Source organism: Channa argus, chromosome 2 (assembly GCF_033026475.1).
Source record: "Channa argus isolate prfri chromosome 2, Channa argus male v1.0, whole genome shotgun sequence".
Lineage (NCBI taxonomy): Eukaryota > Metazoa > Chordata > Actinopteri > Anabantiformes > Channidae > Channa > Channa argus.
The window spans coordinates 10371114-10396926 of NC_090198.1; the positions used below are offsets into that span (position 1 = coordinate 10371114).

The 25813-nt window shown below is 37.7% G+C and overlaps 1 protein-coding gene across 2 annotated transcripts; it reads right to left on the reverse strand.

Annotated features, from left to right (window-relative positions):
* Positions 1-114: 114 nt before the first annotated feature.
* On the reverse strand, positions 115-25730 carry nptnb (neuroplastin b). 2 transcript variants are annotated; one of them, XM_067495267.1, is made up of 9 exons: positions 25234-25730; positions 15629-15976; positions 11298-11472; positions 10157-10251; positions 7051-7184; positions 6692-6965; positions 1464-1485; positions 1288-1361; positions 115-1196 (listed from the first exon to the last, which is right to left on the reverse strand). In XM_067495267.1, the coding sequence occupies exons 1-8, from the start codon at positions 25307-25309 to the stop codon at positions 1301-1303; spliced, it is 1185 nt and encodes a 394-aa protein (XP_067351368.1). In that variant the 5' UTR covers positions 25310-25730; the 3' UTR covers positions 115-1196; positions 1288-1300. The 2 variants fall into 2 exon arrangements, with proteins under 2 accessions (XP_067351368.1, XP_067351369.1); XM_067495268.1 differs by lacking the exon at positions 15629-15976.
* Positions 25731-25813: the final 83 nt, after the last annotated feature.

Below are 25813 nucleotides of genomic sequence, written 5' to 3' on the forward strand. Positions count from 1 at the left end.
TTTGACATGGTGTTTCATTAGTTTTTGTGCCTTATGCCCTGAAGTGGAGTGCTCTGAATGGTACTGAATTTAGCTGTTTAGAAAAAGAACTTGCAAAACAAAACCAAATCTCTATTAACTTTTAAAACTTTTATTCAGAAAAAAAAAATATTGGTCTCACTCATATGTTTGATCGTGGCTATATACTCTGGTCCCTCTGGTCCCACCTTAATGCAGGTCCATTTCCAACGCAACACACATGGATACATTGTATTGAAAGAGGAGTCATGCAGCTACAGCAGTGAATTTTGCTATGCCAGCTTCCAAGTGATCCCACAATATTAAAGCTTCACTGAGTAAAACAAACTGCCCTCCATAGATCTATTTAAGAATACATATTGCATAGGATTATAGCCATGCTATACAGTTGAAGAGAGAAAAAATAAAAATCAATTAATGAAATTGGGAAATATAAAAAAAATATTTTTTACAGATTTCCTATCATTTGAACACTCATACTTCAACATATACGAGACACCTATATTACTCTGGGAATAAAAATAATACACATTATCATTTTTGTTTACATAGTTAAATACACATTAGTCATTTTCTGTAATCACTCTCAATTAAAATTAAATACTGCCAGTCACTGAAGCCCTTGCTTCACAATAAAAGTTCTGTTAAAAGTGGACTTCTTCTCACAAAATCAAACATAGATAAATGACCATGATACGCTGTACAAATCTCCAAGAATATATATATATCTTTATATATAGATATATATAGATATATATATCTATAGATATGACTCCATAAAAAACTGTTTCATTTGGGATGCAAAAAAAAAGCACACGAAGGGTAACAACAGAAAATGTCTATTTGAGTATCCTATTGCGAAATTATTTTGCATGCATTATACATGATATGTAATACAAAAGGGATCACCTCATTTGAGGACATGATAAAAGTAATGAAGGAGACATCAACAGCACATTAAAAATGTGTACACCTTTGCGGTGGTCATTATTCGTCATCCTGAAATCTCCACATAAGACTGAATAAGGCATGCTTAAGACAGCCATCATGTTCTTGTTGCCAGTGTTATGCTGATAGGTTCTCATAAAATGAGACGATATGCTTTGTTCAAAACTGCCCAGAGCTCGATCCATCTCTGATACCTTCATGTAGTCAAAAATGCAGTTTAGACATCTCATCTGTAAAGAGAAATTGAAGAGGAGACATGACTACGGACAATTCTCAAAGTTACCTCTATATTTAGCCCCATGCCCTACCATAGTGTCTTACTTGAGTAAATTGCTTATTTTGTATTCCTCTGGCGTATGTTTTTGTCCTTGTGGTTGTTTGTTGAATTTGTTTTCCTAGAAAAGAAGCAGATATATGTAGTGACCTACAATAAAGATAATAGCAATTCAAATTATAGTGCCCAGAGAATTGTGCATTGTAATAAGAATATTACTTACATTTGTCCAACTGGTTCATCATCTATAACAAAAGGGGGACAAAACAGAGGACATCGGTCAAATATGAGAATAGGAAAATATAAAATACATTTGTAGCAGTGCACTTTATATGGCGGTTTTGACATTTTTCCATAAATTCTGAAAAAAAACATAAAAGTGTATGCTTAGGGAAATGGTCAGTAGTGACATGTTTGTAAGGACGGAAATGTGAAAAAACATATGGTCTTTTAAACAAACAGCTTTATCAACAAGTGCTGTAAACTTCACCTCACATGCCATCTGAATCTCTTGGGGTTCTTGCTTAATGCAGGCTGAGCATATGTGTAGGAGGGTTACAGATGGCTCACTTAAAGCCATCTTTTAATTACACCAAGCAATTTCGTAGTGATTTTGAAAAGGCCTAGTACATGAGGATGATGTTGTAAGTGATTTGGCATAAAAACGTGGATCACCTCAAAGCTTTCTCTCAGCTTTTAAGAGGCTGTATATGTTTCAGATAGTACAAAGTGAATAATGTCTTTCTATTAATCTTTATATATAATTCCATTCAGATTATGGTTACTGGAAATCAACATTTAAGTAAAAGTTATCAGTTGCACAAATCTATAAAATTGTCATTCTTTCTCATGATAGAGAACTCTAAGACACACATAACACTAAAAAAACAGCAGGAAGAGGAATTGGTGAAAAGTAGTAAACATAGTTGCACTGGGTGACAAGTTGGGTCAAAACCCCACAGCTTCGAGATTGACAGGGTGGCTGGGGTTTAGAATACAGATGAAAATGTGTCAAGGGGTAAGTAACGAGTCACGGTGAGATATTTTCCATGCAGATTTAAGTCTGAGTTAAGCAGCATTAGCAGCATTCCATGGCATTAATATGGAGCAGATTATGGCAGTTATAATGTTAGACAAAAACACAGTTCTGAAATCATTTGTACGGGGAACAGCTATCAGCATATCGCCATTTTCACACCTCGTATTTACACCACGAAAATGATGATTACTATAATGTTTGTGCAAGCAAACAACAGGTTTTTACTTTGTGAAACTGACTGAACATTGATAATAACTATTCTGACACATCAAATCTGATGGTATTGGTTACATTTGCTGTAGCTTTGTATGTAACTTAAAAAATACAGTATGTGGAGTTTTATCTTCAATTTTATAATGCAAGCTGCTATGTCATCACACAGCAAAATCTGTAATTTTAGTTTTTGAAACGCAGGATAGAAATGTCAGTCTGTGCCTCAAAGCTCTTGGCTGTGAAGTAAAAAGTGTTCAAACACAGCTAAGCCATCAAGAGAGCAAAATTCATAATGCAGGCAGACAGGGTCCAAAACCTTTCGGGAATGAGGGATTTTGAAAGAAGATTTTAGTGGGGTTGTGCATCGGGTGCAGGGAGTCCTCTTTCCCGATTTGAATGGCATAAAACATGGAAAATATAATCCACCTTAATCGCTTCATTTTTTCAGTAGATGAAACCAAACTATACGCCGTGCACAATGTTTACTTAATCTGTGCTCTTTGTGCATGTGTGTGAGTGCATGTATTTCAAGTACCATAGTAAAGTGTTGTTGTAATTGAACAAAACATAAAATTTATATATTCCTATTATATCTCCATATAGAATATGGTTATTGATGAGGTTAACCACCATAATTTAAAGAAGTTAGTTCTAGGTTAATATATATTTAATTAAAAAATAGTCACATTACACTGTAAGAAATGGGTTTTAGTAACTGTTCCTATAGTAATTTAATAAAACTAAAAAAAACACTTAAAACATTAGATTATATGTTACTATTGTGTAGTTGAAACTGATGTTTATACTGACGCTTATACAATTTTAACTAGTTCATAGTTAAAGTTGTTAGCAAAACATCAATGTTAAAAACCTATATTGAACCCAATTAAATGACTGATATGTTTTTAGTCTGCTACCCTGACATTTGCACGATTGCCAGAAATGAGGGTAAAGTTGATCCGCAGAGTTAAGAGGAATAAAGCACAATGGAGAAACAGCATTGCATATTAACAACAGTTTTATCACACAAGCTTAAACGGGTTTTTCCAGTTAATATTTATGCATACAGTTTCCTCCAAAAATATTGGAACAATGTAAAATAATTTGTTTACTGTACAATAGGGTTTAAGATCAAATATGAATTTCAGTATTTACATTGTGAAATGTACATCCAAATATGTTACTTTTACACTAAATGTTTCAGTATTTTTGCTCACTCTGGGTGACTTGATGCAAAAGTCCTATGATGAAATGTATTTATTATCGTGATATAAATACCAGGACTTAAAAGTAGAAAATGTTACCTTTCTTTCCATGTTCATATTTTGATCTAAAACTTATAAGTCTTTAGTGTATAGAAAAAAACAAATTGGCTTTACTGTTCCAATACTTTGGAGTGGACTTTTGATCTTGTAAATAGTATTTTGAAGCATTATTTTGTTAGAAAGTGCGGTGAATAATGATCGCCCAGTTGAAGTGATTCATATTAGTTGAGTGACTGCTTTGATATTGTGTTCATATTTTATTCCTAAATGAAAAGGAAGACAAAACCACATAAGTAGAGGTCAGACAGAACCTTTGGTGACAGCCTTTGGGCTTTTTAGACAATTTTATCCAGTCACATTATCATCACAAGATTATGTCTCCCTCCTAAAGCTTGAGCTTTTGTTTGTTAAATGGAAAAGCTGATCTTTAGTAAACTGATACATACGTAAATAGATGAATACTTTATTAATTTGTTGTATGTTTATTTTATTTTTTCCATTACTGTTTGACTTTGCACTTTTTTTTCATGTTGTTTTAATATTTTGAAATTGGGTGCTACCCTGGACTACAGATGCTTAATGTAACCAAAATAGCAGAATATGAGCCCTTGAGGCTTTTTTAAAACTAAGAGTTCAACTGAAGAAATACACTACATTGTGTTGTTGTTGGTGTTGTTATGCACATTATGTACATAATGGGTCATACTGCATTAGCACGGGCAGTGGTGCACTGCTACCTCACAGCTAGAGGGTCCCTGCTTAAAAATCCACCTGCCAGCTGTGGCTTTTCTCTGAGGATTTTGCATGTTAAGTTGCCAACTCAGTTAAGTTAATTGGCGACTCTAAATTGCCACACATAGGTGTGAATGTGACTGTGAATGGTTGTCTGACTCTGTGTGGCTCTGTCATAGAAAACCTATTCAGGCTGTACCATGCCACTCACCCAATGATAGCTGGGCTAGATTCCATCACCTCTGGGCAAGAAGCATATCACCTTTTTCAGTCTCTCACAAGTTTGCACCTCTCTCTATATCTCTGTTTATACATAGATTTTGCATAGAATCCCACATTCATATTTGAGAAAATTTTTAAATTGTGTATTTAAATGATCTATTGGCAAAAAAACAACAACAGCAGTAAGAATAATATGTAATTAGCAAGTTGGGGCCACAGTTACAGTCCTTTAAATAGCTGTTAAAAAAAAATCCTGACCAGGCTTCTAATATTACTAAAGATTGTGGCTCTTTAGAGCTGTACAAAATTCAATATAACATCTATCAAAATTTGATAGACACCTGATTCTTTGTGGGGTCAACTTAATCTGAACGAATCTTAACAACTTTTCATTTTAGCTGGGTGCAAAGGTTTGCAGCCCCTTATTGTGAAATGGCAGTAAGTGTAAAACAAACATTTCTTTCAACATATTATATAAATGCACATTCCGCTACATAAGTGTTTCTTAATAAGAAATTAATTAAAATATATTTGTTATTAATTTATCAAACATGTAATAACCAATGTAATTTTCATTATTTTAAGTTTGCATCCCCTTACACTGAAAGTGAATATTTGCAAGCCTGAGCCTAAACCTAATATATTAAAAATGTACACTCAGCTTGTACTAATGTTTTTTCATCAACATAAGTAAAAATGATCAAAGTGTGTTTAAACAAATTAACATAAAATAATGAAAATTACATGAGTGCAAAGGTTTGCATCCTCCTTAATAAATTAACTACAGATTTAATTTAATTATTTCCAATAAAACTAAAATTGCACTTGCTGAATATGCATCGAGTATTGATAAAAAACAAATCTTTATTTATTCTTTCACAATTTCACATTTCACAATAAGGGCATGTGAACCTTTGCACCCAACTGAACCTGCTCTAGGAAGTAAACCTGATTCACTGTGTTGATATTTCAGCAGTATCTAGCCAATGATTGTAATCCTTTTGGATAGGCTATAGTCTTGTAAAAACATACAAATTGACATAAAGAAAGAAAATCTCCGAAACCATGCAGGGTTCTCACTTACCACCCATTTAGATTATGTTGCCATTGGGAAAGAAGGGGGAAAAGAATAGTAACCAATTAAGTTAAATATATAGCCGGATAGGTTTGGGGACCACAGGCCAATGACTCCACATGTTTATGAACACTAAATTATTCTTCTATCAACATGAAAACAAATCATCATTTTTTATAGCACAGCAGTATAGTATAGTTGATATAGCCAACTCTTGCAAAGGTTATCTCTCTCACTATTGTTTATAAATTGTGCATTTAGAAAGGTCACATTTGCAGGCATCTAATATGTGGTAAGAGGCAAGAAGGCAAGTCTTTAGACTGTGCTTTGGCCACTGCAGATCTTCTCTGAGAACAGATGCAACCTCTTCATTTAATGTTATTTTTATCTTTCAAGATGCATTTACCATAAGAACTGTTAAACTCCTCTGTAGATGACATTTAACTTACAGTCTTTTATGAAAAGGAAGCTACTGGGTAATTTTGTAGCTGCTGAAATGTAGCTAGACTTCAAAGCAATGCTTTACCTGTGTGGGTTCAACTTAATGCAAATGAATGTAGACTTCATTTTATTATACAGTTGGGTGCAAATTTTTGCATCCCTTTATTGTAAAATGGCATTAAGTGTATCTTTAACCACATACTAGTATTTTTACTTCTTCTAAGCAATAAAGTGTGGGTAGCGTGCAATATATTCGTAAAATTTAGCATGTTTGTGTTGCATATAGGTATTAGATTTTTTGAAATACAGAAATACATTTATGACAAAGATCAGGCACAAAAGCAAAAACTCTCAAGGTATCAAATTGCTATCTCATAATTGGAACACAAATAATGTCATATCTATGTTCATAGTTTGTTATTTAGTAGTATGCACTGCTAGTAACAGAAGAAAAATATTCTCACCATCAATAATGTCATCTGGCCTCTTGCGTTTCTCATACACAACGATGATGACGACTAGAATTATAATTTCTGCAAGCACACCCAAGAAAGGCCAGAGCGGTGCAAGATGGCTGCGCACCCGTAGTATAGTGGTTTCAGCAGTGTTTCCAATCATGTTGGTAGCATTACATTCGTATATTCCAGGATCTGTGTTAATATCCAGATTTACTATGTTGAGCTCTGTGTAGTTGTCTCTGTTCATGATAAAGAACCTTCCTGTGGAATTGTCAATGTCCTGGAACACAGTGATTATTTGTTATTTACATAAAAAATATTAGGCAACACAATTTTAAATGCTCTGTGTATGTTTGCGCATATACCATGTAGGATGTTCCATCCACTTTACGCCATGTCCATGTCGGATGTGGATAACCCACAGATTTGCAGTACATAGTTGCATTTTCTCCCTCATTTTTATTTTCACTTCGCTTGTGGCCAGTAATGTCAGGTTTTGCTAAAAAAGAAAAAGGGAAAAAAAATGGGAGCATTTATCTAGGTTGGCAAAAACAAGACATTAAAAGGAACATTTGACTCCTACTAGATGGCATGAATAAGAAAAGCATGATTGGCTGTTCTTGCAATTGTAAATAATGTATTATTATTATTATTATTAAGAGTGGGGAGTATAATTAAGAGGCTGTTGTAGTCCCAAAAAAAGCATATTTGTTGTTTTAATACATTGATAAATCATCATCAAATGTTCTAAATTTACAGCCTAATCTTTGTTCCTCTTGACTCCGCAATTTAGTTTTTAGGTTAATGTTGAATTACCATTGTTAAAATGGCTAAAACATGACATGGAGGTACTTATGTTGTATTAGTAAAATGGCATATGTTCTTGTTTGTACAGTAGTTATATAGTTAATATCATTTTGGCATTTTTGCCAGTTCAACAGCTAGATGCAATGAAAAAAGCACACAGGAAATTAATGAGAAATAAACAGTTATTGTTTGTTTTTTGTTGTTGGTGTGTTTTTTTTTTTAAAGTAGTACATACTAGATGATATATTTTCCTAACCATTATAACTTTTCTGTATATGAGAAGGATATCTAAAATAGACCCTGTTCTGAAATACTTCATTTAACAGAGTCTAGTAGAACAAAGGTTTGGCCAAGAGTAGTGTTGGAATATGGCTTTATTAATTTTGATTATGTTGGGTGTATTTTGTGACCACAAATACAGCCTCCAACAAACCCCTGCAATAGGGAATATTATTCTGCTAGAGAGAAAAGCAGTTGAACACAATTCATAAAGAGGTCATGGAAGGGGGATTAGCAGGATATGAGAGCCTACAGATGTTCCTATTTAAAATAATTCTGCAGTGAATTGCATATGAGATTTTTTTTTAACCAAAGGAAATGGTGTAAAAGGCCTCTGATCAATGAATAAACTGACAATAGCAATGGAAGGAAAAGGTTATGAATTTAATTAATTATGACATAGTTCATCAAGCAATGATGCCAAGTCAAACTGACCCATCAATACCTTTTTTAAAGGTAAGGAACGGATTCTCCTATTAACACTGCACAGCATCAGGAAGATAACTGTTTTTGATTTTCCACTAACCTTCCACTAACATTACAATAATTCCTTCCATGCAATTAAGCAGGATAAGGGAGAAGCCTGGAGTGAGCGTTTTTCAGCTGTGCATGGATAATAGAACAGGAGGGGTCTGAGCGGTTTGATGACATCACCCCACTCTAATTATGGTGCACACGTGCTCCCTGAGCAGGGGAGTGGCCAAGCTCATTTGCGCCTTATCCTGACTGTATTAAGTCGGTGACTGACAGCGCGGAGACAGCCCTCAGAGTGGCGCTAAAATGGGCAAAAACCTCCATTTCACACTTCTGATTGTGGTTACTGTGCCTATTAGTGTGTGTGTGTGTTCTCCACAGTGGTAAAGCAACATATGAATGTGAGAGGGACAAATGTAGGAGCAAGGTCGAAGCTGTCAGAAACGACAGAAAAGGGAAGATTAAGATGACATGAAATGTGAAAGATCCCTCATTAGTTGCTTTCCAAATTTTTCTTATCGAGAACTTGTGTAATTAATTCACATGTTGCGCTCTTTTCATAGAAACAGAAACACCCTTAACATTATATTTTGACATACTGAATATGTATCTCTGATAAGCTTAGTATCGTAGACAATAAACTCCACTCCTGCCACAGAGATGGCTGGGACCGGATTCAGAGCCTTAATCCTACAACATCACCGAACCCTCCATCTGTTGCCTCTGAGCTGAGTCCTGCAAGGATGAGTGTGCCAAGGACACTGTAGGCGAGGGATCTCACTGAACTGCTGCCAGAAGCACAGTGCAAAGCTGGCTAGCATAACAGCGGCTTTGCTACCTGGGTCACGAAAGATCTCAAACACCTCTACAAAATTACAACACCATTTAAGAACTGAAGAAAATGCTTTGTTCAGAATCAGCAATGACACTTACTCCTACTTCCAACCCTTTATACTTATTTTAATCATTTTTACACAGAAAATGTAATTTAAAGTCCAAAGCAGTGCACCATCATTTTAGCCACGTAAAATACAGACTTTTTCTCCAGAGCTCGGATAACAAGCCTCAACAGTCACGGGCCTGCAGTGTAGTGATGACTAGGACAGTTCAGTTTGAATGGCGATGAGTCTCGTCATCTAACAATCCAGTGAAAACAAAACACACACGGCCATCACCCATGTTATGCAATCAGGCAGCGCTTTAAGACAGCCGCAGAATAAGAGGCAGGGCATGCTCAGTATGCTCCATAGCCATGCCACATCAAATTGGCTTAAGCACTACACACAGGCAAGCTTCTCTTGAACAGGGTTTCACTTGCCCTTTATCAGAGAAGATTCCTTATTCAAGTTGAAGGCTTCGCTGTCAGCTTGAATGAAACCAACACAGTAGTTCATTGGTTAGCCGTTCGAGCTATTACATAGACTGTAGTCACCTTCCTCTGGTTTAAAAGAAAATTTTTTCTATGAAAGGAAAAAATAATAGTAATAATTTACCCACATTAAATTGTTAACACTTATGGATGCCTCCTGGTGGACTATGTTTATGTGAGTGTGTGCAGTGCCTGTCCATTTTGTTAGACTGTTGTCTTAGTGAAAGCCAAGAGTGACAACAGCCTCAGGATTGCTCCCTGTCATCACCACAGCCCTGGATGAATTTTACCATCTTTGTCAACCAGGACTCTCTTCACACAGCTATAGGTGGCTAATATTTGTAGGGCACCTTTATCTCTCCGTCTGTCAGCAGTAAACCACAGATGACATTTTAATGCCGTCCTGCGATGAGCTAATATTAAGCCCACGGCTTTTCGGAATTCGAATACATAACGGAGGACAGAGTTTTTTAAAACATGTTATATCTGCATTATTCTTGTAACAAAAGTATAGTAGTTACTTTGTCACACAGCAAGCTTACCTTTTACTTCAATTGTGGCATTTGCATTTGGTGCCATGTCAAATGTGTAAACACACATGTATTCCCCTGAATCATCTGCCCGTGGTTTAGTAATTCTGCAACAAAATACAAACCACAAGTCAACATTGTAGTTAGTCAAGTATCTTAAGTCAACTAATTTTAGTTTAACTCTAGTAATTAGCTTTGACTACAAGAGTTCAAGCTTGAGGGGCCTACGAGGCCACGGGAGACAAATTGTTGGCATTATGCTGTTACATTACGGAACAACAGCTCTGGATTCTGCAGAGAAGGACACCATAGGCATATTAGCTGTGATCTTCAGAGTATCACTGATCTAATGTGACAAGAAAGTGACCAATTGGTCTTATCTTGTGGCTAGGAAGAGTCTGTGCTATGTCTATAGGGGTGACAGTAGCTTTGTGCTCCAATGGTTATACTGTGTGACAGCAGGCTCAAACAACGAGTTGGTACTTTATGCTTTAATACAGTTTTGTTTTTGTTTGTTTCCCATTTTTAAATGTAACGGTATGGGTAACATTTTATGTACAGCAGTGATATGGTACATATGCTTTAAATGAAAACCTTTTTTATTGACGCGTCAGTCAGGGTGCTTGTACTTAAAGTCAAGAAATGTGTTTCTATGGTAAAGAATGTTACACTCTAGCCAAACATTTCAGTTCACAATAATTAAAAAATATGTTTAATCTGAAGCTGATTGAGCAATTACTGAGATGAGTTGTTATCTACCCCATGTCTATAGAAAACAGATTACTTATACACGGACTACTTATTATAGACAATGTGCACAACTCTAGGGACTGTGGTCTCACCTGCTTACAAAAAAATCTTGATAGTTATGATGTTATTTAAAATGTAAATTTAAAACAAACAACTCACACAAGGTCCTGTTCTCCAGCATTTTCTGAGAAGTATTTTCCCAGACTTCCACTTCTTGAGAACATGATGTGATTACCCCAGCATTTTTATTTTTTGCTTCCTTTCCATTTGACTTAAAACACATTCGGTCAAATTGCTGATGAATTATCATTCAGTTCTCATTGCTGGGAGCACTTAATTATCCACATTGTTCTCTCTCCCAAATACGACCTACTTACTACACAGAGGCCACGCTATTTGTCACCTGTATGCTGTGCTCCTCTGCTCTGTTCGTGTACTGGGAATCTCCTGTCCGTTCTTCATCCAGAAGCTTTCTTTGTGGGGAGTGTGGGCAGTGGTGAGGTTACACTGCAAGGTTACTGGTTTGCTAGAGGTGTCGGCTGACAGGATGGTTTGGTCAGAGGCATTGATCTTTGGTTCTGGAAGATAAAGACAGTCAAACCTTATCACAGAACTAGGCATAAATGTTGTTTTAATGCTTCCTCCCATGCTGTAGTGTTGTTGCTGTAGGCTGTATTTAGTTTTTATGCAATCTGTGTAGGAGGATACAGTATCTATGTGGTGACGACAAAAGTGCGCATAACAAATAAAAGATATAAAAAGTGTTTAAAACATTGCTTTGTCTCAACCTTTAATCTTTGAAGTAAAATGCAAAAATGTAAAAATGTAATGTTTTTAGTTGATGTTGAGCGTATAAATCCTTAGTTTGTCTGATGAACTACAGTAACACACATCAACGAAAATATGTGTCAAGTATTAATTGACTGATTATACCTATACCTAATCTTGCACAAAAATATACTCAGAATATACTGTCCTGTAAGCTGAAATAAGCCACGTAGTTGGAGATTTGGATTAAGGGTTGATCTAACATTTAACAGTCCTTTGGTACTTTTTATTGCTGTTAAATTACTTTGTAAATTACTTCACCCTCTAAACAGCTGAGCACACCCTGGTTACTACACAATACCATTTTTCAAGGACATTCGGGGAAGGCGAGGCACGCCTTTCCCTGATTCGAGTAGTAAGCAGGAAACCTCTTCCTCCTCCTCCTCCTCCTCCTCCACTAGTGCAGGCCGACCATGGAAACGATGGTGCCCCCGGGGGGAGGAGCAGGGAGGAGAGGCATCATAATCATACTAATGCTGCTGCAAGGCTACCAGCAAGGAAAAGGGAGGACGTGAGAAAGGTCTACTAAAACCAGCAAGTGACTTTTCCCAGTTATGGCATTTTCTTCATGCTATTTGACTACAACTAAGGGGATAACTCTCCTCTCTCCCCCACCAAGCAGAGCTACATGTACTATTAATAGTATCTTCACGACATGCTACACAGAACGAGGTACATAAATGAACACTTAGCAAACATGGCACAGTGGTCCACAGGCAGTTTTACCAGAAGGTTGGTGGTAGGACACCTTGTCACAGCCTAAAATGTGGCAACTGCTGGATAATGTTTTGCCACATCAGAATGTGGCCAAACATAAAATGTTGAGCTAAATTAGTAAAGATTCCTTTTTCTCTGACTAACCCTAATACAGAATTGCGTTTTAAATGATTCCAATCAAATTGTTGCATTATCAATAACAGTATTGATTCTTCTCCACCTGGTTGTGTGAAGTTACATCTTGTCAAGAGTTACAGCATGAAATCAGTAAAACTGAAAGCTCACACATATCCAACATAGCAAGCTCTATATTTAGAGGAGCACTGTGTCATTGTAAAAAGGCGAGGCAAGCTTCTACTCACAAAATCCCAAAACCTCCTAAAGGAGGTTCCAGTTATTGTGTTGGCCCTAAGAACATAGTGGGTTTCCTGAGCAAATGCTTTAAACTACTCGTTCGTAATAGGCGTAGACATTTTTCAGTACATTTGCGAGCATTTGAATTTTGGACAATACACATGTGTGTGACTTTGTAAAACAAACAGGAAACCACCATTATGTTTTAAAAAGCAAAGCCTCACAATCATGCTACTTTACTATATGTCCAGGATGTCAATACTCTCTAAAACCTCTGAGATTTGCTGTAAGTAATTTGGTAAATGGATACTCCACTTGACATATGTGTATCTATTTGTGTATGAAACACTTGACCTAGGTTATTTATTGAATCATTTAAATCTCAATAATTTTCCAATGGTGATAACCTATTCACGCTGTAAAAAAACATCAACAGAAAATTACTGCTGCACTATAACTCTTTTCTCTTCAGTCAGTCTGAATGCTGAATTACAGCCATTTGACCAAAATACAGATAAGTGTCCATCCTTCATGTCAAGGTCAGTGTTGGGAGAAGTGTGATAAAAAAGAAATATGACACAAGCAGGATATTAGCCATATTTTGGTGAAACATTCAACGATGCAGGGTGGTTAAAGAAGATCTCTAGAGAAACACTGTCACCATTGCAATAAATTTCAAATTCAATACATTTAAACTTAGCACAGCTGCTGCTCTTTATCTAAAAAGCAATAGTGTGACATTTTGGGAAATACTCCATGCTTATTTGCTTCCTTACAGTGAATTAAATTAGAAGAAAATCATTACTTCATTTATGCCAGTATGCAAAATATGAAAATAGAGTCCAGCTTAGCAGCTTAGCTTAGCATATGAACAGGGTACAGGGCAAACAGGTAGCATGGCACTGTCATATTGTTCTGTTTTTGTATGGACATGGCATGTTATTTAACCAAATATGCTTTAGAACAACTTGTTTTATCCTTTCTTCGTTTACATGCTGACTTTTTAATGCTAAGCTAATCTAGCTGTAGCTTCATATTTACAGTAGTGAACGACAATGGTATCAGTGCTCTTAACTAAACAAAAAAAGAAAAGAAAAAAGCAAATATGCTTATTTCCCAAGGGGTCACACTATCCTTTTGATGAGTGAGAGTTTCATACTCAAAAGATAGATTAGAGTTCAGTGTCATGTTAAACTTTTAATCACAGTGAGTCTTATCCTTCATGTTTCGTGTTTTCACCTTTTCTTGATGACTTTATCATAAAAATTACAATTATATAAACATTTAAATATCAGTTAGAGTGAAAGGCTTATAAAAAAGCTCCTACTGTGAATTAACTAGTGCTGATTTAGGGGTTTTCTGATTAGCAGTGGAATCTAAATGAAGCAAAAACTGGAAGGCTAAAAACAAGACATTCAGACTTCTGCAAGTTTCTCCAACCACAAACATTTAGAGTGATGGGCTATACTGTATAGCCTGGTATATACATGTAACAACTTGGATATTACATGTATACGCTCAGAACATTTATTTCTCAGTAATGACAGAATATATGTTAGGATCTGAATTGCTAGTTTGATAAATAGTAGAGAAGTAGAAAAGCATTAAACAAGACAAGTGAACAGCTGCTGTCCATTGCACTTCTTAGTTGAAATGATATCAACCGTACACATAATCAAATATTGCTCACATGGAAATCAAAATTTGCCAGTCCAATCAGAAGAGCCAGCAATGGTCAATATACTCTAAGCTTTTCACAGGGTTTCACTATGACTAACAACATTCCACATCTTCCTGTGCTCCAGTGGGCAGAGCACTGAAGCCTGCACAAATGAGAAGGGTCCAGTTGAAATTAAGTTTGAATGAAAGTTTGTGTGGATAGTCCATGGGGTTAAAGGATATAATGTCATTACTGATTCACAGTCACACGCTTAATGGCTGAGAAGGCACAAGGTTACACACTGCACAGGCAAGTCCAGAGACACTGTCTGTAGAAGAAGTGAAATCTCTGTCTCATCTGACCAAGAAATTAGATACTTAAGGCCTTTATGTGGTCCTCTCTTTTATTGGATTACTACACACTAATTTGAAAGCAGGAAATGTTTGCTCTTATCAGGAAAGAGTTGACAGCAGGAATCACTCTTTTACACCTTAGCGGATCCCTCCTTGTGTCTTCTTACAGTCCCATTTACACTCTGCCCAGAGTGAGAAAGCCAAATCAAAAGCACCGTTACTTCAAAGCACCACTAGATTTTCCACTGCATTTAGCAGGCAGGGCTTTGAAGTAAATAAAACAATCCACGCAAAGTAGAACGACACAACTTAATGTTAAGGGAATAACAAACACAAATAAATTCAAGCATAGGAAATGGGCAAAATTAAGGATAAAGAGTAAAAGGTAATGACCGAAATACTGTAAAGGACGCATGAGAAAGTTAGAAAAAAGTTTGGTGTGGGAGAAAAGACAGAAATGTAGATAGAGACTAGGTAAAGTTCCTGGGTTTGTGGTCATTTACAACAAGATGTTCAAGGGATGTTGGGAGATAAGGGAATTGACCAAGTCTAGTAGAAAGGAACATATATTTACTAAACCAAAAAGGAGCGAAATGTAATACTAATGAAACCAAATGGAAACAACTGGCATAAGGCATTTAGACAGTTTAAACCTATTTTTCTATTAATACTTCTAAAAACCAACTTATCCCATCAGCTCAAGAAATTAATAAAACTTGTGGTTGGTGTTCGTTTTATTTCTGCCTCGGCAGAGCGCTGTGGTGAGGATGGGCTCTGATAGTTCTTTCACGCTCTAGGCACTACAGCACATAGACCACTCACTCTGTAGCACCGAAATGGTAGCCTGGGCACGGATCCAGGTGATGGCAGGGTTTTGTCGAAGGTCATTGCGCCTGGGGTCGTTGCTGGCCCGGCATTCATAGGTCCCAGAGTCCTCCAATGTGAGGCGCGTGATTCCAAGCACACTGACCCCATTGGTACCGTACGCCGTGTTGATGGTTACCCGTCGTTTGCGGGCTCCATCCCACAGCTGCTTGAAGGAGTCGGCTCGGTTGATCTCGGCATACCACCACTGGATCTCTGGAGTGGGGTTACCTACCACATCGCAGTACAGCTCAAAGGCGTCCCCCGTAAGCTTAGTCTCAGACATTGGCGACTTCACAAACCCAGCTGGAGAGGAAAAGTGTATCGGGATGGCAGGGAAGGAAAGGGCAGAAGAAGGTTAGAGCAGTAGAAAGGTGTGGAAAGGCCAAGGGATGGAGAAGGAAATCAAACAGGATCAGAGTACATACAGTAAAAACAAAAGAGAAGATGATTAAAGGCAAATGAAAAAGAAGCAAGCCCATCATTGATAGGTGGAAAAAGAAAGAGTTAATGATTTTCAAAATCCAGTCCACTTAAAGTCAAGGTTTCCTGACCGACCAGGGCCATACAACTGCTGGACACAGTCATAGCCGACCAGTTGCAAGTCCGTACCAGCAAGTTGCACTGGTAACTTCTGTATTTTCTCTCCCACAAGTTATCTTATAAAAATGATAAGATTATTTCTTTACTGTAGCAAGCTTGGCAAACATTAGTTACAATACATTGAATGCGGTACATACAGTATGTGATAACAGAGAACTCTATTTAACCATTGTCACAGAGTGTAATCAGTCTCAGCCTGTTCCTTAAAAGGTTTATCTGAAATCCTTGTGAGTTTATACTTGCTGTGTTGCAACAATTAGTGGCACCACTCAACACCTCATGACTCTGACATGAAAACATCTCACAAGTGCATTCCAGATTTCTCAGTGTGGAAGAAGAACACTAAGTTGAAAATAGTTTGTCACAACTACTGGCTGAGATACTGTATGTTCTTCGTTATGTTTAGGGCCCACTGATAGTGTTACTAAATCTGCTGAAATTATAAGGTACAATAATAATTCCACCTGGGTACAGCGAGCTTTGTCTGTATTAAATGGTTATTAGCGCCAACAAAAAATTTGTTAAGTTTGTTAGTTAGAAGAATATGTAATCAACATGTCGTAATAATTCACCAGGTGTTCAGGATTGTGAGGTGAGGAGAAGTCTATCTTAGTGCACAAGAAGTTAAGAAAAGAAGAAGGGTGCACCCTGGACATGCAGCCAGTCTGTCACAGGGCTAACACGTTAAGAACGACAAACACATTCACACCTATAGGCAATTTAGACCACTTCACATACAGTAACTTGCAGGTCACTGGACTGCAGGAAACACAAACGACCATAAACTTAACCTATGCAGAAACATATTTCAGAGCCTTCAGGGGTCAGTCAGTTTTGGCAGCATTATTTGTTGTCATTACACAACTATCTTATTTGCACAAAAACATACAATTCTATGGATAATGTTTAATCTTTTTTCAACATCTTGAACTTCTTATTAAAAGCCATTCATGGAAAATCTCACAAATATGTATAAATGTATGTATGCATGTATGTATAAAGCGAATCTCTTTTCATTCTCACACATAAACGCTGATTTTCCACAATCGTGAGTGGACCACGCTGTGTCTGATTCACAACCCTGTTCCACCTCAGTAGTTAGCCCAACAATACACAGCCAGTTTTAATGAACCTCATCTAATGACAAATCACTTGGACCACAGACGGTGTTCTCTACCGCCCACAAAGCCTGTCAGCTGTGAACCACGTGTGCTTAAATAAATCAAAAAAGAAAAAAGAAAAATAAAAGCACTGCCTTAACTCTGCCCTGAATTGTTGCAGAGGAAATGGGAACAAAGAGTATGCGATCTCTAGGGTGTTAGACTGTGTGCTGTGTCTAAATACAACAGCTTACAGGCCCTCCCAGATCTGCCTGCCCTTCTAAAACTAATGTATTATAAGCACATGAACTGATAAGCCTGTAGAAGCCAAACGAGTTAGTTACATTCATTTAAAAGCTGTATTCAGAATTTAAAGAAATGTCACCAATACAACCCTATACAGGGTCTGGGTTGTCATTTTCCATTATGCTATATAGCATCTTTTGTAGCCTAAGACCACAGTGCTTTCTACAGTGCCAAGCTGCGGCCAAAATATTTCACATACACCTCAACACATGGATTTTAGTTGGTGCCATGGTAACAAGTGTGTTGCCCAACACCAGCCTGTGACTCACAGCTATATAAAAGCTAATTGGATGATAGTAAAGAGGAATTGTGACGAGTATTCAGCACAAAATGTAGTCTTCCTGCTAGGAGATCTGTCTGAGGATATTAGTTGCTTACAACTTGTGCAAAGCCTAGAGATATGCAGAGTAATTAGTATTTGTTTCTTTTCTGTGGAAACATCTGGGCCCATCAAGCTCACCACATAATCCCAGAGGGTGAATCCAAGCCCATCCGCCTACATTTTAAAGCAATATCTCAATTTGACTGAACATGTATTATGGTATTCTTTTCTACAAATGTGCATATGACAGTAAATTGGCTTGACACATGGCACAGATAACTATTGTCGCCCATGCATAAGAGCTCACGATCATAATACTCTGTTTTAAAAAGCAACGAATGCCTTCCAAGGGGATGGAAAATTAAATCAAACGAAGGAAAAGATGACTTAATTTAAATTCAGACTCAGGGAGACTCTGTGGAGAAATACAAACAGAACAAACTACAGGCAACACGCCAATGAGCAGACCAATTTTCATGTTGTTTAAACAAGGAGCTTACACTAGCAATGAAAACAAAGCACAAAGCAGCCAGCCTTTACTCATTTCAAAGGCGTGCTGGGACACAAGAAGCGAAAAAGAATGGAGCCGGGAATGGGGGACAGATTTCAGCAACTTTGTGAGAGTAGAGAGTTGAGCAGAGTTCATGTTTTTGCAACTGACGAGGGCGCATGTATTTTCTTGTGTTTTATTTTATTAGGTACCACAAAGATGATGATGTGTTTACTTCAGTATGAAGTACATACGGTGCATCCAGAAAGTGTTCACACTTTTCCACATTTTGGTATGTTACTTATTTTAAAATGGATTAAAATTCATTATTTTCCTCAAAATACTACAAACAATACCATGATGACAACGTGAAAGACGTTTATTTGAAATCAAATTTATAAAAACTAAAAAATGGAAGAAGTCACACATACGTACATATTCACCACCTTTGCTTAATACTTTGTTGAACCTTTAGCACCAATCTCAGCACCTCAGGCCTTTTTGAGTATGATGGTAGAAGCTAGGCACACCTATGTTTGGGCAGTATCTCCCATTCTTCTTTGCAGTACTTCTCAAGGTCTATCAGGTGGGATGGGGAGCGTCGGTGCACAGCCATTTTCAGATCTCTCCAGAGGTGCTCAATCGGGTTCAAATCTGGGCTCTGATTGAACAACTCAAGGACATTCGGAGAGTTTTCCTGTGGCCCCTCCATCAAGGATGTCTCTGTACATTGCTGCATTAATCTTTCCCTCTATCCTGGTCTCCCAGTTCCTGCGCCTGAAAAACATCCCCACGACCATGCTTTACTTTAGGGATGGTATTGGCCAGGTGGTGAGCGGTGCCTAGTTTCCTCCAGACATGACTGGACATGATTTGGAAAAGCATTCACCTGTCTATATAAGGTCCCACAATTAACAGTGCATGTCAGAGAACAAACCAAGCCATGAAGTCCAAGGAACTGTCTGTAGACCTCCGAGACAGGATTGTATTGAGGCACAGATCTGGGGAAGGGTACAGCTAAATTTCTGAAGCATTTAACTTCCCAATGAGCACAGTGGCCTCCATCATTTGTGAAAGGAATGGAAGAAGTTTGGAACCACGAGGATGGCCAAACCAAGCCATCGAGAGAGAAGGGTATTAGTCAGGGAGGAGACCAAGAACCCTTCAGAAGAACAACGATATCTGCAGCGCTTCACCTATTAGGTCTGTGTGGTAGAGTGGCCAGACAGAAACCACTCCTAAGACCATGAGAAACAATTCAAACAGATAATTTTCTGGTCTGATGAAACAAAAATTTAAACCTTTGGCCTGAATGCCAAATTAACTGAATTTCCAACAGGTGGACTCCAATCAAGTTGTAGTAACATCCCAAGGAGGATCAGTGGAAACAGGATGCACCAGAGCTCAATTTTGAGTGTCATGGCAAAGGCGGTGAATACTTATGTACATGTGATTTTTTTTTGTTTTTGTTTTTTATTTTTAATTAACTTGCAAAGATTTAAAACAGTCATTGTCATTATGGAGTATTGTTTGTAGAATTTTGAGTAAAATAATGAATTTGATCCATTTTGGAATAAGGCTTTAAGATAAATTGTGAAAAATGTTAAGCATACTTTCTGGATACATTTTATATAGTAAAGAGTAGTTATAGTAGTTTACAGTAAATTTCTGTAGCAATGTAAATCAGGCCTCCGTCCAATGTCGACATCTTTGAATATCTAAAAACATCTGCTTGCTCCAACACTGTTCTTGTATAATGACTTCATCATATGGCCAACCGTATATTGCCTTTTGCTTAGTTGCTAAAGCTGGCTAATTGCTAACATTTATGGAGCTAACATTTTGGACGTTATTTTTCCATTAAATCTTTCCAGTGGCAGCTTTAGTTGTTGCATATTATAACATTGTACTGTATCTTGCAGTATCTCACCTTTGCATAATTAGAACACAAACAGCAAATGAGAAATTAGCACAGCACCCATCCCAGTAGTGCAGGTTTCTTGCTGATCAGTGTCACAGTAAGTTGAAAGAAGATTTTAGGATAGTTTAAATAAATTATAGCTTTCACTGCAAAACAGGACATAGCCTTTTTCTGTTTTTATATCGATCTACTATTTATGTATGCAGGGGTGTGTTGGCTATATTGGCTTGTATGTAATCTATCCGTGGAGGTCAAATGTTTATTCTGTATGAGTGGTTGGTTTAACAGTAATTGTTCACCACAAAATAAGTTATTTGCAGGGCCCTGACATGTGATTTCCAGGATTTTGTTCCCCCCATCCCAAAATATTCTGCAGTTTTCAATGACAAGCCCTCTCTAAAACTATATGGAAGTCAAAGTCATTACAGCCTATACACTCCACTGATTGTTGGCAGGGATGAGAGTTCCCCTGAGGAGTGTCCACAAGCTACACACCACTGCCATGCATCTTGTGAGTGAGTCAGCTGCCTGCCTACAACCCCGTGCGCAGTCCCACAACAAAGACAGAGAAAGCAGCAAGTAGGTAACCCCCTAGGGCCTGAACTGGTTATGTGCAAGGCTGTGTGGAGCACACTGTTGTGCCTGCATCTTACTGTGATAGATAAGTGTGCCTTAGTACATTAATTTGTGTGAGCCAAGGGGCTGCAGTTGTGATTGTCATTTTTAGGTTTGAATTCCTTTCACTAAGTGTTATCAGATGAAGGAAATTTGAACTGTAGTAATTGTGATACATGATGCATTATAAAATATAGTTTTATAAGTCACATGTCTAGTTTAGGATCTAACTTTAATTATTCTTACTTTACTAACTTTATCCATGAGTAGTATCCTACCTCACAGTGCAGTAAACTTTAAAAGTCAAAAGGGTCGTATAAGTGGTTTTGTATGTCAAAGCCTATTAACTACATAAAAGGCACTTCCATTACAACCAACCATTCTTTAGGATGTACCATTTTTAATCTCTTTGAAATTTAAGGTCCCGTAGGTTCTATTTAATGTCAGCATGAATTTTAATTACTTTATAATCCTTGTAAAAAAGGTAGTTTTAATTTTTTGTTGAACTTACAAAAAGGCATTGGCTATACAAAACCTAGAAGACAAATAAGGCATGCGACCGCAGCTTAACACCTTGGTGTATTTGATGTGACCATGATGGAGAAACGTAACAAAATAGTAATTTGCAAAGGTGAACCTCCAGAAAAAAAAAATTTCAATTTCCATTTATCTGGCAATGCTTAAGCCTGTCATTCAAATAACAAAGTGATCTAATGAGATTTGAATCCCAATAACCCTTGTGCTGCTTAGAGATGCTCTAATCCCATCCTCCAATAGTGAATATATGCCAGTTCATTTTCAAAGGTCAAAATAACTATTTTAAAATCATTTAATAAAAAACCAGAGAAGCACAGCAATAGATGCATCATGGGACACTGAGACTAAGACTGCAATAACTTGATAATTAGACGTTAAGAAGAACTGCACCTTCATGAAAGTCTGTTCCATTTACCGTACTATTGCCTGCAGATATGACAAATGCTTTTCCTCCGTCCCCTACATTCTTCCAAGTATGTCCATTGAAATGTGTAGCCAAAGTGGGGAACGGTTAGCTATGAATGTGTCTAACAATGTGAAGTAGACTGGTGCATAAAAAAAATAAAATAAAAACATGCTTGGTGAAAAACCTTTCATGCACAAATCCTGATTATAATAAAAATCATTACTCACCTCACAGCTGTGCATCAGTATGTGCCTGCATTGGGGTGTATACTAATCATATTTAATGCTGCTCATAATCAGGGGAGTCAATATCAGATTCCATGTTGTGCAAGCGTTACAAAAAGCTGGCTTGAGTCCTGAAGCATATTTCCTGGACTCATAAATGTACCATTGTCCCGAGCCTGAACAGTAACATGATAATGGACAAGCCACTGCGTCATATTGGTCTATTGATTGAATGATGTAAAACTATAAAGTGTTTATCTCTGTTGATGATTGACACGAAGAAGAAGAAGTATAGAGCACATGTGGGCATAGCTGTCATGTCTTAACTAATCTTAGCGGATGTGTTTCCTTAGTCCTAGGTAGCTAGTTAAATGAGAAATATGAATACATTATTATTATTATTATTATTATTATTATTATTATTACAACTGAGTTGGCATCAGACATGATTTGATCTACATGCTTTGTAGAGTAAAATTATATAAGATACAGGAGCACTTCTTGAGGTCAGCCCCAGCCACCCTTTTCAACAACCTCTATTTTCTTTGCATAAAGATGGCATCACCTCTCAACTTAAATAGTTCACAGTCACCTAGCAAGCCTTCAGAAGTTGGTGTAGCTGTGAACAAGGAGGTCGTCTATTAAGAGTTAATGGATTCACTTTCACAAAAGGGCCTTAAAGCCACAGTTCTCAGTGCTATGTCTTGGTGATAAAAATAGAAACGAGGCAGAATGGACAGAAGCTATTTACAGTCCTCCAAATGTCTGTCGCAGAAATCGGCCACCTATAGCAGACCTACTTTTCCCTGAATATGAGGAAACAATGACACAAATTCCCTCTTCTTCCCAGATACTGTGATTACATCTCACGCACTTTTAATTATTTCTCCCCACACATCACTCCCGGGATTCTGTAATATTGCAGATATTGCATAAGAAGCCATGCACCGATTACACTTAATCTGAACTGTGAGAGAGAAATGAAATGGCCTTGGATGCATGCCATGTGAGCAAATATAATCAGCATATTACTTGTGGTGCTGAACACTAACTGTAGCTTATTACAGATGTGGTCTGACCTGTGATGAGTGTTTAGTTATGAATTTAAGGTCTCTACATAAGACAGATAAAGCCCTGACACGTTTGGTGACTGAGTGGCACCAGTCTGTCTCCCACTGACCCCTGGCTGTGTGTGTCTGCAGTGTGAACTGGGCCTCAGTAAGTGGGCACTTAACACCTGGCAAAGACCACATGAAGTGTTTGGAATGCTTTGCTCAAGCTTTACTAAACAATGAAGAGCTTATTGGGCATTGGATTTTCCAGATAGCAAGATCAGAGAACGCCCCACTGTGCGTTCACACACTTCAAGCACATCAGAGAAATTAACAAAGAAGAATGAAGGAAATTCAAGGGATAACATTTTGTTATATAACTGCTGTGGTATTTCAGTAGGTTGGAGACGTAGGTTGCTTCTGAGTTTTCTTGTAAAATATTCTAGTTTTCACTACGATGTTTATTGTCCTTTCATTTCTGCATATTTTGCACTAGTGTTGCACAAAAACATTAAAAACAGGTCTAATATATTCTAGTTTAGTGGTTTCAAATTACCTGGAACATTTCAGATGCATACAAAATTAAATTAAAATCAAGTTAGAATATTGGACAGTGCCGGTGCCAGCTTATTCAAAACCTTCTCATCCTATCATCAAAATACATAACTGATTAAGTCCTGCATAGTGGGTGTCCGATTATCACCCACAAAAAGACGGGGTGGACATTAAGCATTAAATGATAAGTGTGCAGAGTAATTCTCTGCCTTATTTTAATCTGAAAGGGGATTACACAAGTGAGTGACATTGGCATGTAGGTCTACTGTAAGTGCTTCTTGAAAGATAGATATTATATTAGTACAAACTGAAATGGTTTGATTCCATACTTTGCCAACTTCTTCATAGTCATATCATGGTTGCTCATGGTGAGACTATCTGGGTTCTTTACAGTCAAAGATTGACTATTGAAAATACTCCACTTTAATTTGTGAATGGCCGCTATTGTGTGTTCCCCTCTGGGTGATGTGGTTCAACACAATCTGAAAACAGGACATACAGTATTTGAGGATGACCCAGCAGCATGTTGCTGACAATTACTCAAACTAAATCATGCTCCTTTTATTGAGTTTTATAGGATTATTGCAAAATCTTTCAAATTAATTTCAGAAATGAACATTATGTTTATCTCAGGATGTTCAGCAATCCATCCTATTAGCTGCTTTGTTCCCACATTTGGAAAGAGGGTTTGAAAAACATCTGGATCTTGTGCAATTTGAGGAAATAAGGATGTTATCTGCTTTAGTTTTGTAATAACTAGTCCGGCAAAAAGGGAAGGTCTGTGTAAGCTGATATGGGAGAAAATCTGCTATAAAGGGTGAGCGATGATATCAATCAAGCACCTTTTGTAGAAACAGGCCTGATATCTGACATATAGTCCTGTCAGTTCATGCTGGGTGAGTCTTTAGGCTGTCTGGGGTTGATGATATGTTACTTGATCAGCACCCATTAGATGGGTCTGGCAATACAAACTCTGCTACTCAACTCCCTTTAATGAACAAACTGTACTCTTATGTGTAAATTGTTCAAAAGTGATTCCATGAAGAAGCCTCTGGTTTGCTCATAGCAACAACATCCCTTCTAATTAAAACTGAAAGAAGAAAATAGGCGACAAAACCTACAGTGAGCTCCTCTTACCGACACATCAGTTGACAATAAATAACCTTGCAAAAATATCACAACATCCGTTTTCCGTTATCTTAGAGTTGCGTAAAGGCTGCACCGTGTGGTCCCTGGCGGAAGCTGGTTTGTTGGTGTCTAACTCTGGCCTTGTTGTCGAGCTGCGAGAAACTACATTATAGTAGTGGCTTTAATTCAGTCGTTTTCAAAATCCTCTTTCGAAACACTGCGCTCGGGCGTCCTCACACAAGTCAAGTCACTGTCCCTCAAAGCGAGATTTACAAATATGCCATGGCCACATCTGCTTTCTTACCGTTTTGAGTTGAGACGAAAGGCAGCATCAAGTTCCCCAAAAGGACCACCGCCAGCATCTCTGCGTTAGGATGCATTGTTGGGGCACGATGGGAGTACCAGAGTGTCGGTCGGACGAATGTGGGAGGAGAGATCGTGTATTGATCACAAGATCTAGAGAGATCGGCCCAGCATAGCACCGGATCCTTTAAAAAATAGTCAGCCGAGGATGAATTTAAAAAATGTTTGTAGAAATATCTCCCTGTATTCAAAGACCTCCTTAGGACAGTGATGAGTGAACAGTCCGAGGGCAAGGCCAGCAGCTCAGGGATGCCGATCTGCGGCCATAGGCGGTGAAGAAGCCTCGTCGGATTGCGGAGGAGAGGTCTTTGGATGTCAGGGAGATTGTCCACGGTGTAGTTCTGGAGATTCAAAGATGCGCAGACCGATGCGCATTTGCGCTCTCGCGGTCACGGTTCGGTGATTTAAATGAAAGTAGCGCACACATTATTCCCGACGGGAAGTGATGCAGCCGAAACATAATTCTGTTATCAGCACCGGTCTATTTTTAATACACCCCCCCCCCTAAAAAAAAGAACAGA